This window comes from Pelobates fuscus, chromosome 5, assembly GCF_036172605.1.
Source record: "Pelobates fuscus isolate aPelFus1 chromosome 5, aPelFus1.pri, whole genome shotgun sequence".
NCBI classification, from domain to species: Eukaryota; Metazoa; Chordata; class Amphibia; order Anura; family Pelobatidae; genus Pelobates; species Pelobates fuscus.
Window position 1 is genome coordinate 233,285,480 of NC_086321.1, and position 16,299 is coordinate 233,301,778.

Below are 16,299 nucleotides of genomic sequence, written 5' to 3' on the forward strand. Positions count from 1 at the left end.
ATAAAGGGGGCAAGTCCGCCTTGGTAATAGACAAGTCAGCATCTCATGAATGTCTGCAAGGCTGCTTGCCAATCACCCAGATCAGTCAACTCAGGGCTGCCTGTTTTAGTGCTCTCTGCATGGTCATGTTGCCCTGAGCATAGCTCAGGTGCATCTAAGATGCACTCAGGAAACTCTTTTTGGGCACAATTCCAGGAAACCAGGGAACAAAGTTGGGATGGAGATCCTGGACCATAAAATAAAGACTGTCCGGCAAAACAAGTTGGGACACCTGGTGTTGCTCAGCCAATTAGAGATCAATGTGAGAAGAACTGCCAGTGCAGGATTAACCATGAGGCAGCCCTAGACAACCACCTAGGGTCAAGGAGTTAGACAGGGACCATGTAACCATGAATATGCTTGGCTCCATTAACCACCCATATCTGAAGAATAAAGGGAGGACCCCTAACCTTTAACCTGCCTATGGCCCTGTAGGATCCTAATCTTGCTGACATGTCACAACAGTTACCCAACAGGTACTACATTTAAATACCAAAGATGTTCTCTCAAACACATATGGTGCATGTAAGCTAGTAGTAATCACAGCTTCTAGTGTATGAGTGTTTATAATAAAAAAAAAGACTTAAAGTGAGTGAGTTTCAAATTAAGGCTCTGTTACAGAGCTGGAGATGCTAGAGATCAATTTCCATACTTAGGAGACCCGCATGATTTTGAAAGTGTAATAACCCTACATACAATAATTTTTCTCATTAACGTATACACATGATGAATGTACAGCCACCGGAATTCACATGGTTTTATATGATCATGAACTTTGCATCGTTGTTTTCATTTCTCACCTGTCTGGTTTACTGCTCCATTAGAGTGTGGCAATGAAGAAGAAAGGTAGAATGTTAGTCCAAAAGCAAATGACGAGATCCTACAGATAATGTCAAGCTTGAGACCATTCATCTTACATTATAGTGAACAGTACCCCAGAAAATCCCAATTTTTCACATTTGCATAAAACTGTGCTGTAAAGCAGCTATCTGTTAAAATAGTTTGACATCAGAAATTTAGTGCAAGGGATTTAGGAAAATAAACTCCTTAAATATGAAATCTGAGCTTGCTCAATTAGTGCTAACTTGAAAGAGATCTCATTGCCAATAAAATGTACTCCTATTTTTAATCTACTGAAATCTACTGGAGATAATTAAAAATTGGTTATATTTAAAAATCTACTCTACATTCCTAATTTCTGATAAAAACAGCAACTAGAGGTGCTTTAGCAGCACTGACAAAGTAAAACTCAAGTCACTTGACGTGGAAACCCCCACAGGAAAGCATTGGTGAAGAGCATTGAACTGAACATCGGTGGAGGAGGCCATGTTTCCTCCTGGAAATCGCTGCGCAAGGCATAGAGTTAAGCAGTACTGTTTGGGCTGAGGTAAGCATAACTTTTAAAAAATGTATTTTAATGCACAGGGAGGAGACCTGAAAACAAGTAGGGATATTATAGCATTATTGTTCCTCTAATTTTCCTTTGGCTTTTGTTTTGTTGCATTAACCTGCCACCTTTGCCACTCACCTTTAATGTAAAATGTGTCCAGTAATATTAACTGTTTCAGCGTAACTATGCCCATTTGTTGCTGCAACACTGAATCATAAAAAACAAGTTTAAATACAGTATCTCACAAAAGTGAGTATACCCCTCACATTTTTGTAAATATTTTATTATATCTTTTCATGTGACAACACTCAATGTCACTCTGCTACAATGTGAAGTAGTAAGTGTACAGCCTGTATAACAGTGTAAATTTGTTGTCCCCTTAAAATAACTCAACACACAGCCATTAATGTCTAAACCGTTAGCAACAAGAGTGAGTACACCCCTAAGTGGAAACGTCCAAATTGGGCCCAATTAGCCTTTTTCCCTCCCCGGTGTCATGTGACTCTTTAGTTTTACAAGGCCTCAGGTGTGAATGTGGAGCAGGTGTGTTCAATTTGGTGTTATTTCGCTCACACTTTCTCATACTGGTCATTGGAAGTTGAACATGGCACCTCATGGCAAAGAACTCTCTGAGGATCTGAAAAAAATAATTGTCGCTCTACATAAAGATGGCCTAGGCTATAAGAAGATTGCCAAGACCCTGAAGCTGAACTGCAGCACGGTGGGCAAGACCATACAGCGGTTTCCCAGGACAGGTTCCACTCAGAACAGGCCTCGCCATGGTCGATCAAAGACGTTGAGTGCACCTGCTCAGCATTATATCCAGAGGTTGTCTTTGGGATATAGATGTATGAGTGCTGCCAGCATTGCTGCAGAGGTTGAGTTGCTGAGGGGTTAGTGCTCAGACCATACGCCACACACTTCATCAAATTGGTCTGCATGGCTGTCTTACCAGAAGCAAGCCTCTTCCAAAGATGATGCACAAGAAAGCTCACAAACAGTTTGCTGAAGAGAAGCAGACTAAGCACATGGATTACTAGAACCATGTCCTGTGGTCTCATGAGACCAAGATAAACGATTTTTTTCAGATGGTGTCAAGCGTGTGTGGTGGCAACCAGGTGTGGAGTACAAAGACAAGTGTATCTTGCCTACAGTCAAGCATGGTGGTGGAAGTATCGTGGTATGGGCCTGCATGAGATCTGCCAGCACTGGTGAGCTACAGTTCATTGAGGGAACCATGAATGCCAACATGTACTGTGACATACTGAAGCAGAGCATGACCCCCCCCCCTTCGGAAACTGGGCCGCAGGCAGTATTCCAACATTATAATGACCCCAAACACACCTCCAAGTTGACCACTGCCTTGCTAAGGAAGCTAAAGGTAAGGGTGCTGGACTGGCCATGCATGTCTCCAGACCTAAACCCTATTGAGCATCTGTGGGGCATCCTCAAACGGAAGGTTTAGGAGCGCAAGATCTCTAACATCCACCAGCTCTGTGATGTCATCATGGAGGAGTGGAAGAGGATTTTAGTGTCAACTTGTTAAGCTCTGGTGAACTCCATGCTCATGAGGGTTAAGGCAGTGCTGGAAAATAATGGTGGCCACACAAAATATTGACATTTTGGACTCACTTTTGTTGCCAACGGTTTAGACATTAATGGCTGTGTGTTGAGTTATTTGAGAGGACAGCAAATTTACACTGTTATACAAGCTGTACACTTACTACTTTACATTATAGCAGAGTGTCATTTCTTTAGTGTTGTCAAATGAAAAGATATAATAAAATATTTACAAAACTGTGAGGGATGTACTCACTTTTGTGAGATACTGTATGTTTAACAAAAAAGGTGGGGAGGTGAGTAAATGTATACCCCATTAGTGAAGTAAAAGGCAGGTCAGTGATGCAAATCACACCATGGTGCTGCTCAAAGAAGATGAATGCAACCATACAGGCAAGACTACTGAAGGTGGACTATACAGTGAGTGGTGTTTAAGAGCTCTGTGCAGGATTTTAGTGCTACGTTTTCTGAAAACAGTTTCTAGTTGTTACCAAAAGCACCAGAAACAGGAAATGACAATGGCAAAGGACCCTGAAAAAGGGACTGTCTTGGAATTGGCTGGTTTTAAGTACAGTATGCATACCAATCTGGTTTATACCCTGAAAGACAATGTATGCCAAGACCTCTAGTAACCAGAGATAATTTCCTGGTCTCTTGATCTTTGTGCATAACATGAGAACCTATTTGCTTCTGAGCCTAACAAACAACATCTCCATTTCACCTCCTCAACAGATTAAGTAAAACGGTAGGAACATTGTGCAAGAAAGTCCCTTATTTGGTCAATGAAACATTGAGGAGCACTCTGCCTTACTGAAATAATATCCATTAGTAACATTCCCAAGTAATGCATATCTCTTTGTTTAAGGGACATTATAGACACGTTGACCACTTCTTATGAATTTATGAATTATGAACCACAAACACCAAAAATAAGCTGTACTAGTCATGGTGCTTGGAGTGTCCCTTTAAGTAATCAAATCTAGCTTTACAATTTTATTACTATTTTATCAAGCTCTAAAAAATGCATGCCATAGGAAGCTTACCTCTTATAAAGGAGTATTGCAATAACAATACAGATAATGAACACCACAGCAAGAACAGGTCCAACTACCCATATTAAACCTTCTTCTTCATCTGTCATTGGCTGGGGGTCAAGTTCCATTGAAACAACTGGATCAGAGTAAGGGCTAGTAACGTACATTTTCTATAAGAAAACAATAAAACACATCTCAGAATAATTACAACTGTAAGTTATCCATTGATATTGTAATCCTAAAATGTCTCTGTAACTACAGCACTAACTGCTAAATAATTAATTTACAGATTACCGTATATACTCGAGTATAAGCCGACCCCGAATATAAGCCGAGGCCCCTAATTTTACCCCAAAAAACTGGGAAAACTTATTGACTCGAGTATAAGACTAGGGTGAGAAATGCAGCAGCTACTGGTAAATTTCTAAATAAAATTAGATCCTAAAAAAAAATATATTAATTGAATATTTATTTACAGTGTGTGTATAATGAATGCAGTGTGTGTGTATGAATGCAGTGTGAGTGTATGAATGCAGTGTGAGTGTATGAATGCAGCATGTGTATGAGTGCAGCGTTTGTATGAGTGCAGCGTGTGTATGAGTGCAGCGTGTGTGTATGAGTGCAGCGTGTGTGTATGAGTGCAGCGTGTGTGTATGAGTGCAGCGTGTATATGAGTGCAGCGTGTGTATATGAGTGCAGTGTGTGTATGAGTGCAGTGTGTGTGTATGAGTGCAGTGTGTGTGTGTGTGTGTGTGTGTGTGTGTGTGTGTGTGTGTGTTGCAGAGCCTTGGTGGGTGGTGGGCAATTTTTTTTAATTTTTTTTATTATTTTAATATTTTTTTTATTATTATTTATTTTTATTTATTTAATTTAATTATTATTTTTGTATTATTTAATTATTAATTTTTTTTATTATTACTAATGATTTTTTTTTCGTCCCCCCTCCCTGATTGATACATGGCAGGGAGGGGGGCTCTCCTTCCCTGGTGGTCCAGTGGCATTGGCAGTTCAGTGGGGGGGAAGGGGGGCTGGCAGAGCTGTAACTTACCTGTCCTGCAGCTCCTGTCAGCTCTCTCCTCCTCCGCGCCGTCCATGCAGCTCCCTCTGTCAGCTCACACTGTAAGTCTCGCGAGAGCCGTGGCTCTCGCGAGATTTACACTGGGAGCTGACCGAGGTGCTGAACGGACGGCGCGGAGGAGGAGAGAGCTGACAGGAGCTGCAGGACAGGTAAGTTACAGCTCTGCCAGCCCCCCTCTCCCCCAGTCTGTATTATGGCAATGCAAATTGCCATAATACAGACTATTGACTCGAGTATAAGCCGAGTTGGGGTTTTTTAGCACAAAAAATGTGCTAAAAAACTCGGCTTATACTCGAGTATATACGGTAATTGAAAAAAAAAGTAACCAGTTTTAAAACAAGTACCGGTAATTCCTGAAACTTTAAAAGATGTTAGATCTGTGTTTGAATTTGAGTGTCAATGTTTACTTGAGGGTTCCTGATGTGACAGCAGGATTACGGCAAATGTTCAAAATGGACTAACTCTCTTTATATTGTATTGCAATGTGTTTAAAAATTAATTGCCACCAGTTCTATTAAATGTGCTCAATTATTTAATATAGTTCTTCAGGCAAGCATCTGTTCAGACATGGTTTATATTTTTATTTTATTTTTTTTTTTTTTTTGCATTTTTCTCCACTTACTTTGGCATTCTACTGGCATTAAAGTTAATAACCTTCATAAAATGCGTTACACATCACCTAGATAACCCGCAATAGAAAGTCAAGATGTGACTGAGCATTCTCATCTAAAGCTCATTCAACCTTTGGAAAAGGAATGCAAAATATTATAGAGCTCAACATTACAGACCTGAAAACTAATTATGCTATTGGTGATATTCATTTGTTCATTTATTCAAAGGGACACTACAGGCTGGAACTCGCCTGACCTTCCATCCCCCTTTAATGCATTATAAATTATTTTTTTTAAATACATAAATAAACAAATACATTATATATATAGTGTATATAATATTTTTATATAGCACTTATTCTTGTGAATTCATTACAGGTAATGTCATGAACAGAGGAATATATAATTAAATCCTGGTTTGTTCCCTGGTATGTCCACTAGACGTGATCACACTGTACTGAGTGTGGCCAGCCAGGGAGGCTGATAGTCACCCCTTCTCTGGGTAGTCCCACCCACTTTCAAGGTGAGATCTTTGGCATTCCTTTTAGACCCGGCTACCTCCTGTATCAACTGCATACCTCTCAGTGTTGGGAGGCTTGTTCTATTTAAAGAGAATCTCCAGTGCCAGGAAAACGATCCGTTTTCCTGGCACTGGAGGGTCCCTCTCCCTCCCACCCACCAATCCCCAGGTACTGAAGGGGTGAAAACCTCTTCAGTCACTTACCTGAGGCAGCGGCGATGTCCCTCACCGCTGTCTCCTCCTCTGCGATGCTCCTCCTCTCCATTGCGTCGGCCGGTGGGCGAGACTGATCCCACCCACCGGCCGAGGAGATGCGCATTCGATTTCCCCATAGGAAAGCATTGAAAACTAATTTCAATGCTTTCCTATTGGGATTTGAGCGACGCTGGAGGTCCTCACACAGCGTGAGGACGTCCAGCGACTCTTTAGCACAGGTTTCCTGTGCTATAGAGCAGGAAATGACCTCTAGTGGCTGTCTAGTAGACAGCCACTAGAGGTGGAGTTAACCATGCAAGGTAATTATTGCCGTTTATAAAAAAAACTGCAATAATTACACTTGCAGGGTTAAGAGTAGTGGGCGTTGGCACCCAGACCACTCCAATGGGCAGAAGTGGTCTGGGTGCCTGGAGTGTCCCTTTAAGAAACGTGTGGTTATAGCGTATGCCTTAAATTAATTTTTAAATCAAATCTCTATACAGGACTGGAAATGTGATTCAGTTGAGTATTGACAGGTCAATAAGTAAATGGAAATCTTTTTTTTTTTTTTTTAAATGGACATTCACTCTTTTTTGACACAATTAATACATTAAGTTTGGAATTGTGTTCAAAAAAACATATTGGATTAGATTTGTTTCATTATTTGTTCAACAGCTATCTCTTTTTTATTATTATTACTACTTTTGATTAAAATACTATTATTGTTACCATGAGGATCACAGAGCACATTTTAGAATAAAGTAATGTAGTACAGACAATTCTGATGGATTTCAAAACTTTCTCTCAATGTAGAAGATATTTTATTCTGCTCCCATGTTATTTGCTAAAAAAAAATGCCTATTTTCAAATGTACATGTTTTTCTCAAACAAATTAGAAAGCGATAAATGGTGTATATTTTCCAGAAAACAGTAATTTGCTGACACATTAGCTATAAATTGGCAGAATATAGGTTTCTGTGCACGCCTCTTATCATGTAGCTGAAATGATGTTCTGCCGTAAAAACTATTTATTCATGCAATCCCCAGACAAAGCAGGAACCTTTCATTTTCCAAAGGCATTCTGAAATGTAGAACTGCTAGCAAGTTCATGCATCGGTGCTTTCAATAATAATCTCGGAGAGGAAGGTCTATCAATTGCAGAATATATGAACAGGAAATCTAGACACGCAAAACCCTTTCTGGCAGCATTGATATATTCAATAAATTACTAATTACATACTTAGGCAATGCAAGTGTTAATAAAAGTAATTTTTTTGTTAATAAAAGTAACAAGAGATGTTTTAATCAAGGGCATATATCACCTTGTATGTGACATGGAAAGGAATAACATAACTGCATAATTGAGATTATAGAGTTTTAGTATTAGTCTATTGATAGCGAAGCAAGTCATTACCTTCGTCAATAACAATAGATGCCATTTTAGTCAAATTTTGCTTATAGAGTTAGTAATGTTTTATAGGAAAAGTGACATAATTATTAGTGTTTACAATGAAAGGGTTACATGAAATATACCCTTGTTAAGTATTATTTTGTACTAAATATGTATTTGTTAATAAATCCTTTCAATGCTTAAACTTGGTTTGAGGAGGCAGCCATATTTAGGCAGGAGCTTCACTGTGCTAAAAGGTCTGAAGCCATCGCAGAGAACATATTTGCTCATGATGTCACGATTCTTGAACATACACTGCATATGTTGGGTCACATACGTTGTGCTTCATTCAATATATTTTATGCCTCTGTTATATAGTCAATCTCAAGTTGAATGAGGCAGACATAGAATTATGGTTTTCTATCTCTTTCCTGGTGTACTCAGAGCAATGCCTTGCTTCCTATCCACTTACAATGTAAATGTTTTATGCTATTTTAAAAGTGGTCCGTAAAATACATTTGGGTATTCCTTAAAACATTACATAAGCATCATATCCACTAGAGCAAGCCATAATAGTAGTTATGATGTTAGGAGTAAACTTCTGTTTTGCGCTAGCTAATGACTCTGCAAGAAGTGTAGTTACGCCTCTGTCAGCAAGCTTAAATATTTTTTTTGTATCTGTTATATTCCCTATTGATACACTACACATACAGGCATATCAACTTTAAAATACTGAAGTTGTCATGGTGCTTGTAGTAAAAAAAATAAAAAATAAAACATTTAAAATACTAGAAACAAGTTTTAGACATTCAAGACTGACAAGATTAACTCTAAAAAATTTGATTCCAACTGGGTATGTCTTACTTACCGATTCAGAATGCTCTATAACTGCTAGAACAAAGAATACATATTCTTGTCCATTTTGGAGTTGTTTATTTTCAAAGCCACCATACTGTTTCTGATCTCCTAAGGTAAACTCTGTTGGTAGCACATCAAACTGGGCAGCTATATATGGCTTCATTTCAGCTTCTCTCTTAAAAAGAATACTCCTCCTTTTTCGTGAAATTTCCTTCAGCAACTAAAAGGAGTACAATGTAAAATGAAAACATCTTGATGCATGAACAACTTTCAATCATAAAATGGAAGAATATGATACAATTTAATAATACATTTTCTGACACACGGTGCATATCTGCAAAGTACTCTTTCTCCAGAGGGACTATGCCATTGGGACTCAAACATTCTAGTCCCAGTGAGTCATAAATGTGCTCATGCATAAGTGTGATAAGATACAGCATTCTTTGCAGATGTACTATCACATTGATCTGCAAATCAATTAAATAGACACTAGTACAAACCAGCACAATAGAACACACAATATATCTATAGCCATTGCAGTATCAAGATAACAATACTGTTAATGCAATTATGCATGAATAATGATTGGTTAATTCAACATGCATCTTCAGTGAATTGGTTGTAATACGATACCCCATTGATGGGTTATTAAAAAGAATCAAACAGTTGAAATATTTTTACTTAAAAAGGACAGAGGATTGTGAGCATATCTAATGCTCAGACACATGGGAAAATTAACAAGTATAAAAAACGCATTAAATATAATTTCAAACACAAGCTTCACTGTTTTTCATAGAAAATATATTTCTGATATGAAAATTGCAATTGTAGGAGCTATATCAAGGACTTTAGTACTTTATCAGGAATCATTTTCATTTTCCAGTCAATGCATATCTTATTTCTTCCACCATTAATTCTACAATGAGGTCTCAACTCTCAATTATATTGGTACAAAGTGGGAAGCAACCCATTCTGACCCCAAAAATTCGGAATTAATAAATGTTCTTTATCAACCTATTACACACATTAATGCACCACAAAGTACAGGATGATTAAAATGGCCCTTTGTAACAGAAATCAGATTCACACACCCATACAATAGAATTTCTAGAAAGTTCAATGTCATTCCTTCTGTAATCACTTCAAAGTTTGTATTTTACTAGGAGTTTCAAGGTTATAAAGTCAACCATTCTTATAGATTTCCATAAGGTTTTCATATTAAAACGGACATTTAACGGTTCTTAATGGTCTTACAATAAATCTTCGTGGCCAGATTAAACATTGGAATGGAGGTGCATTTTAATCAAAATAAAAGAAAGTGGTAGAAAACCTGTAACAGTGTATAAAGGAACACTGCAAGTGCAATGATAACTTCATGTCAATGTATGTACTTTGCTAATGCATGTCTTTCAATGGCAAGCCAGTGATAGTGTCACGGCGCGCTGGGAGGTTTCAGCGCTTCTCACTTGCTGGACGCCATGTGATTCTTGGCATCCTGGGAGTGAGGGATGCGCTTCACCTTCCTCCCAATGGCCGGCTGTCTCCTCCACTCCTCTGCAGCATGCCATTGGCAGAAGGCGCGCTGCTGCCTGTCCAGTCTCCTCAGGGCTCGCAGAAGTGCCATGTGGGTTGCAGCATGCGGAGAAAAGGACACAAGCCCTGCCCGTCCCGTCCACCAGCGTACCTCCCCTTTGGCAGGCAGACTAGGTGGCATTTATGTCATGTACTCCACACTGCCCCAGGATCCCCCTAGGCTATCAGAACCCTGGGGAACCCATACAAGTTTTCCTGGAAGCAGTGTGGGGAACAGTGGCTTTCAGTTTACAAATGGACATAGCGTCCCGCCAACATAGGGAGGTGTGGACACCCAGTTACCCAAAGGGGCCTTCCACTTATATAGGCCCTTAGACTCCTCCTCATGGGAGGGCTCCCATTCCATTTCTCCTATTTAAGCACAGACAACCCTAGGGTGTGTGCTTAGTTGTTTTGTTGTTCCCCAGGAGTACAGAGCTGGCTCCTGACTGAAGTAAGTTGATTACCCTCACCTGTGTAATTCCCTGAATCAACTCTTGTCTGCCTGAAACCTGCCTTCAACCTTGATTAACTCCTGCTATGCTTTTTCAACCTTGATTAACCTCTGCAACCAGGGCCGGTGCAAGCATTTTTGGCTACACAGGCAAAGTAGCATTTTGCCAGCCCACCCCCCCCCCCCAAAAAAAAACCCACAGGTGCTGAAACCACCTTATTCCTGGTGAAAAGGGGCTGTAGATGGGGACACAGGGGCTCTAGAAGGGAGTCGGGGCTGTGGTGGGGAATAGTGGATAGGGGATGTACAATGGGGACAAGGTCTGGGGGGGGGGCAGGAACTGTAGAGAGGGGACAGGAACACAGGGCTGTAGAGGGGGGACATATCTGTGGAAGGGGGCAGGGGCTGTAGAGGGGGGGACACAGGACTGTAGAGGGGGGACACGGGGCTTTAGAGGGGTGGACATAGACCTGTCGGGGGTTCACGGGGACTTAGAGGACTAAGAGGGGGACACGGGGCTGTAGAGGGGGGGCATGAGGGCAGTAGAGGGGGTCATGAGGGCTGTAGAGGGGGGAATGAGGGCTGTAGAGGGGGGGCATGAGGGCTGTAGAGTTGGGGACATGGAGGCTGTGGTGGGGGACATAGGGTTATAGAAGGAGTTGGCAGGGGTTGTATAAGGTAGGGCACAGGGACTTGGAGCTGTAAAGTGGGGCAGAGGCTGACAGTGGGGCGGGGGCTGTAGAAAGGGGGACATGAGCTGTGGAGAGGGGATTCAAACAAAAAGGAGAGAGGAACCGCGCCCCAGATAGTAATTGATAAAATATACGAACATAAAAAGTTGTTGTATAAACGATTCACATAAAACCTCAAAGATAAAAACAGAGAGGAAGTGCACTTCTGAAGAAGCCTGATGGGCGAAACGCGTAAAGTGGGACTTTTTTTTATATAGCCATTTTGTTTTATATATTTGTCATTAAATAGTACATTTTAAAGCTATATTCATCTATTTATTTTGAACTTACTATTTTACTTCCTGGTTATTACATCCTCTGGTGGGGATTATACCACCCAAGCTGATCACACTAGAGCAAGTTTCTGCTCTAGTAAATGTGAGTACCACATTCTTTATTTTATTTCTGCTTATTTTCACCAGAATATATTACACTGTTGGAGTTTCTTTTTATATTCTTTCCATATTGCCATTTTCACTGGAATATTGGAGTCATCCGCTTCGACATAGATCCTTAGATGGGGATTGTTCCGTCCAAGCGAAATATGGTAGAGCTCCTGAGTAGCTCTATCAAATGTGAGTGTATATTACTCTAATTCACTCCACCATTTTTATCCAACTATCAAACTATATTGCACTATTATGTTTCCTCTCTCTTTTTATCTTTGAGGTTTTATGTGAATTGTTTATACAACAACTTTTTTATGTTCATATATTTTATCAATTACTATCTGGGGCGCGGTTCCTCTCTCCTTTTTGTTTGAATTCTTTTTTTCACAAGGTTGGGAACCCTTGTATTGGTTACCGCCGCCTATAAACTAATTTTATTGGAGTGAGTACCTATTATATTCTTTTCTATGTGGAGAGGGGATCCCTGCTCCCTTTCTCATCAAAGCTTTTGGAAAGACTTGTCCGCCCCCTCTCCACTCTACTGAGACTGCTCTTATCAAAGTTACTAATGACCTAATCTCTGCTAAATCCAAAGGTCACTAAGCCATATTAATTCTCCTTTACCTCTCTGCTGCCTTTGACACCATTGATCATGCTCTCCTCCTTCAAACTCTTCAATCGCTCGGTCTCTGTGACTCTGTCCTCTCATGGTTTTCCTCCTATCTCTCCCAACGCTCATTCAGTGTCTCCTTTTCCAAGGATGCCTCCTCCCCTCGTCCTGTCTCGGTTGGAGTTCCCCAAGGCTCTGTCCTTGGTCCCCTTCTATTTTCTCTTTATACTGCCTCTCTTGGCAAACGTATTGCCTCTTCTGGCTTCCACTACCACCTGTACGCTGATGACACTCAGATATACCTCTCCTCCCCGGACCTCTCCCCTGCCGTCCTGCAACGTGTCACTGCTTGCCTTTTGTCCATCTCTGACTGGATGTCCTCATGCTTTCTGAAACTCAATCTCTCTAAAACTGAACTCCTTGTCTTTCCTCCTCCTAATACTGATCCCCCTCTCTCGCTCTCCCTTCAAGTCAGTGATATCCACATAAGTCCAACCCTGCAAGCGCGCTGTCTTGGCATCATACTTGACTCTGGTCTCACCTTTGAGCCTCATATCCAGTTTGTTGCCAAATCCTGTATGTTCCAACTCAAAAACATAGCCTGCATCCGCCCCTTTCTTACGCAAGATGCTACCAAGGAGCTTGTATATGCCCTAGTAATTTCCCGCATGGATTACTGTAACCCTCTCCTGATTGGTCTCCCCAAAAGCCTTATTGCCCCACTACAGTCTGTAATGAATGCTGCAGCTAGACTGATTTTCATCTCTAGTTGGTCCTCTCACACCTCACACCTCTGCCAGTCCTTACATTGGCTCCCTGTATCCTTTAGGAGTCAATTCAAAGTTCTAACCCATACATTTAAAGCACTGAACAATTCTAGCCCCTCTTATATCTCTTCACTGATCCATAGGTATGCCCCTCCTCATTCCCTCCACTCTGCCCGTGACCACCTCTTGACCGCTGCTCGCACCCGTTCGGCCAACTCGCGCTTGCAGGACCTCTTGCGGGAGGCTCCTTTCCTATGGAATAGCCTGCCTACCGCCATCAGACTCTCCTCTAGTGTTCAATCACGTAAGAAGGGCCTTAAAACCCATCACTTCAGGAAAGCTTATGGCCTCCCAGAGTAACCTCTACCTTACATACCTGTCTCTTGCTCTCTCCTGTAGGACAGTGCTTTACTCTCTCCTCCAGCTCTGCTTCACTCCCACCCTATTTGATTGATATTTCCTGTCCTAATGTGTCTTATACCCCACCTGCTATAGACTGTAAGCTTTGAGCAGGGTCCTCTTCAACTTATTGTTCCTGTAAGTTTTCTTGTAAGTGTCCTATTTATAGTTACATCCCCCCTCTCATATTATTGTAAAGCGCTAGGGAATCTGTTGGCACTATATAAATGGCAATAATAATAATAATAATAATAATAATAATAAAAACAGGGGCTATAGAAGTGGGAGTAGATCCCCCACTAAAAGGGGGCATGGGCTTTAGAGTGGGGCATGGGCTGTAGAGAGGGGGATGGATATGGGCCTTAGAGTGGGGGGCATGGGGTGTAGAGAGGAGGATATGGTCTGTGGTGGGCAGCACAGGGGCTGTAAAAGGGGCACAGAGGCTATAGAAGGGGTGGCCAGGGGCTGTAGAAGAAAGGGCACAGAGGATATAGAAAGGGTCTGTATAAGGGGGCACAGGGGCTTTAGAAGGGGAGGGCAGGGGCTGTAAAGAGGCCATGGGCTGAGATGGGGTACAGAGGCTATTGAAGTGGTGGTCAGGGGCTGACAAAAAACAATACTATTGTATCCCCCCACCCCTGAACCTTCCCTTAGGCCAGAAATGGAGGAGGGAGGCAGGAGCCTGGAGCAGGAGCCAGCATAGATCAGCTAGTGAAGCCGGCCTCTCCTGATGATGTCAAGAGGAGGGAGCGTGACTTCCTCTGCTCTTTTCCCAGACTCCCCAGCAGTCCTGGGAGAAGAGCAGTGGAAGTCACACCCTCTCCTTCTGACATTATCAGGAGAGGCCGTCTGACTTCCCTGGCTGCTCTGTTCTGGCTGGCTGCAGGGAGACAGATAATGGGAAAATCCGAGTCCCCTGCCAGAGGCAGGGGATTCTGATTTTTGCGCCCCCCTGCTCTGGCGCCCTAAGACAGCCACCTGTGCTGACTTATGGATGTGCCGTCCCTGCCTGCAATGCGGAGTCAACCTTGGTTAACCCCTGCAGTACTGTTTCTACTGACTGAAGTGAGTAGACTACCCTCACCTGTGGAATTCCCCTGAATCAACTCTTGTCTGCCTAAAACCTGCCTTCAACTTTGATTAGCCCCTGCAACACTGATTCAACCTTGGTTCACCTCTGCAGTGTTGTTGCTACTTTGGTTAACCCCTGCAATGCTGTCCCAGCTTTGATCTATCTCCTGCCATTCAACTACAGCTTCAATCAAGTCTTTCTTCATTTACCAAGTGCTGGAACTCTTATTTCTTATGAAGGAATTGCTTTATTTACGGTTTATACCATTGGGACTTTTCCATTATATTAATTTGTTTTCAAAATAAAACCTTTTAATTCAGTGACTGTGTCCGTATAAAATCTCTGCATACTGAGCCCATTCACCCCAAACCCAGGCTTCTGTATTGAAGCAAGATACTGAGGCACAAGAAGAGGTTCTGAGTGAACCCTTTTCTCTGCTGTTATCAAAAGCTTCTTTTTTTACAGTCTCAATAAATGACCTCTTGTATGTTGTTTATCCCTGCTAATGAACTGGTTAACACCTTGCAGTTTGTACTGACCAAGTATATATAGATTTAGCATATCGGCTCTGAGACAAATTCAGTTTTTCTAACCTTTCTTCATAACTAATGTTTTCCATCCCCCTTATTACTCTTGTAACTAGCCTCAGCACTTTTTTTTTTAGTTCTGCAATAATTTTATTTAAATAGTGCACAAGATTGCACTGCATATTCAATATGGGGTCTTGCCATTGATTTATTATGAGTTGAAATAATATTTTGATCATGTTAATCAATATCCCTTTTACTACCTTTTGCAATAGCAGATCAGAATTGTATACCTTTGCCCAGTTTGCCATCTATAATTGTTTGACAGCCTTTTTAATTTACTATTATCTATACCTCAACCCCATTTAATGTATAAGTAGCTTATGGGTTCCTTGTGGGTCTAAAAATGATGATGGCATTTCTCTGTATAGAATCTCATTTGCCCAGTGACATCACTAGAGTTGGTGTCACCCGGTGCGGTAACTCACGGTGTCACCCCAACCCCCTTGATAATGTGTAAGCTGTAGTGGTTCTGGTGACTACAGTGTCCCTTTAATGTAAGGTAAAATAGAGATTAGTGCCACTAATAATATACTGTATTGTCTACTTACTCCCAGATGAGGACAAGAGGAAGATGATGGGCGCAGTCTAGCTCCACTGGTCTAGTGTAGAACTGGATGCTGTTTGTAACAGTGCTCACAAAAATCAACGAACAGGAAGCAGCTCAATTTTTGGGGGCCCGTTACACAGCTCAATGTCTGGTCCCTAATGCCTGCCCATGAGTATGCCTACACGGCCTGTCCATAAGTCCACCTACATGACCCACTAATGAGTTTGCTCACAGGGAGTGGAGTGTATGTGTGTAGGGGATGTGTTGTGTGTTATTGTAGAGGATGTAATGTGTGTGTTTTCTTATGGATACCAATTTGTGTAAGGGATGTAATGTGTGTGTGTGTATAGGGAATGCAGTGTGTGTGTGTTTGTGTGTAAGGAATGCGTTGTGTGTTTGTGTTTGTGTGTGTGTGTGTGTGTGTGTAAGGGATGCATTGGGTAAATCTGTGTTTGTAGGTGTAAGGAATTCAAGGTGTGTTTCTGTGTATGTA

The 16,299-nt window shown here is 41.5% G+C and overlaps 1 protein-coding gene across 16 annotated transcripts in view; it reads right to left on the bottom strand.

The window, feature by feature from the left end:
* PTPRD (protein tyrosine phosphatase receptor type D) overlaps positions 1–16,299 on the bottom strand; it is a 1,559,142-nt gene that overhangs the window by 84,376 nt on the left and 1,458,467 nt on the right. For 7 of the 16 annotated variants that reach the window (XM_063455128.1, XM_063455127.1, XM_063455122.1 and 4 more), the window contains 3 exons: positions 8,686–8,895; positions 4,033–4,193; positions 840–854 (listed from right to left, as the gene is read on the bottom strand). In XM_063455128.1, coding sequence (XP_063311198.1) covers positions 840–854; positions 4,033–4,193; positions 8,686–8,895 — 386 coding nt within the window. The remainder of the gene's footprint in view (positions 1–839; positions 855–4,032; positions 4,194–8,685; positions 8,896–16,299) is intronic. The other 9 variants (XM_063455118.1, XM_063455125.1, XM_063455123.1 and 6 more) reach the window with 2 other exon arrangements.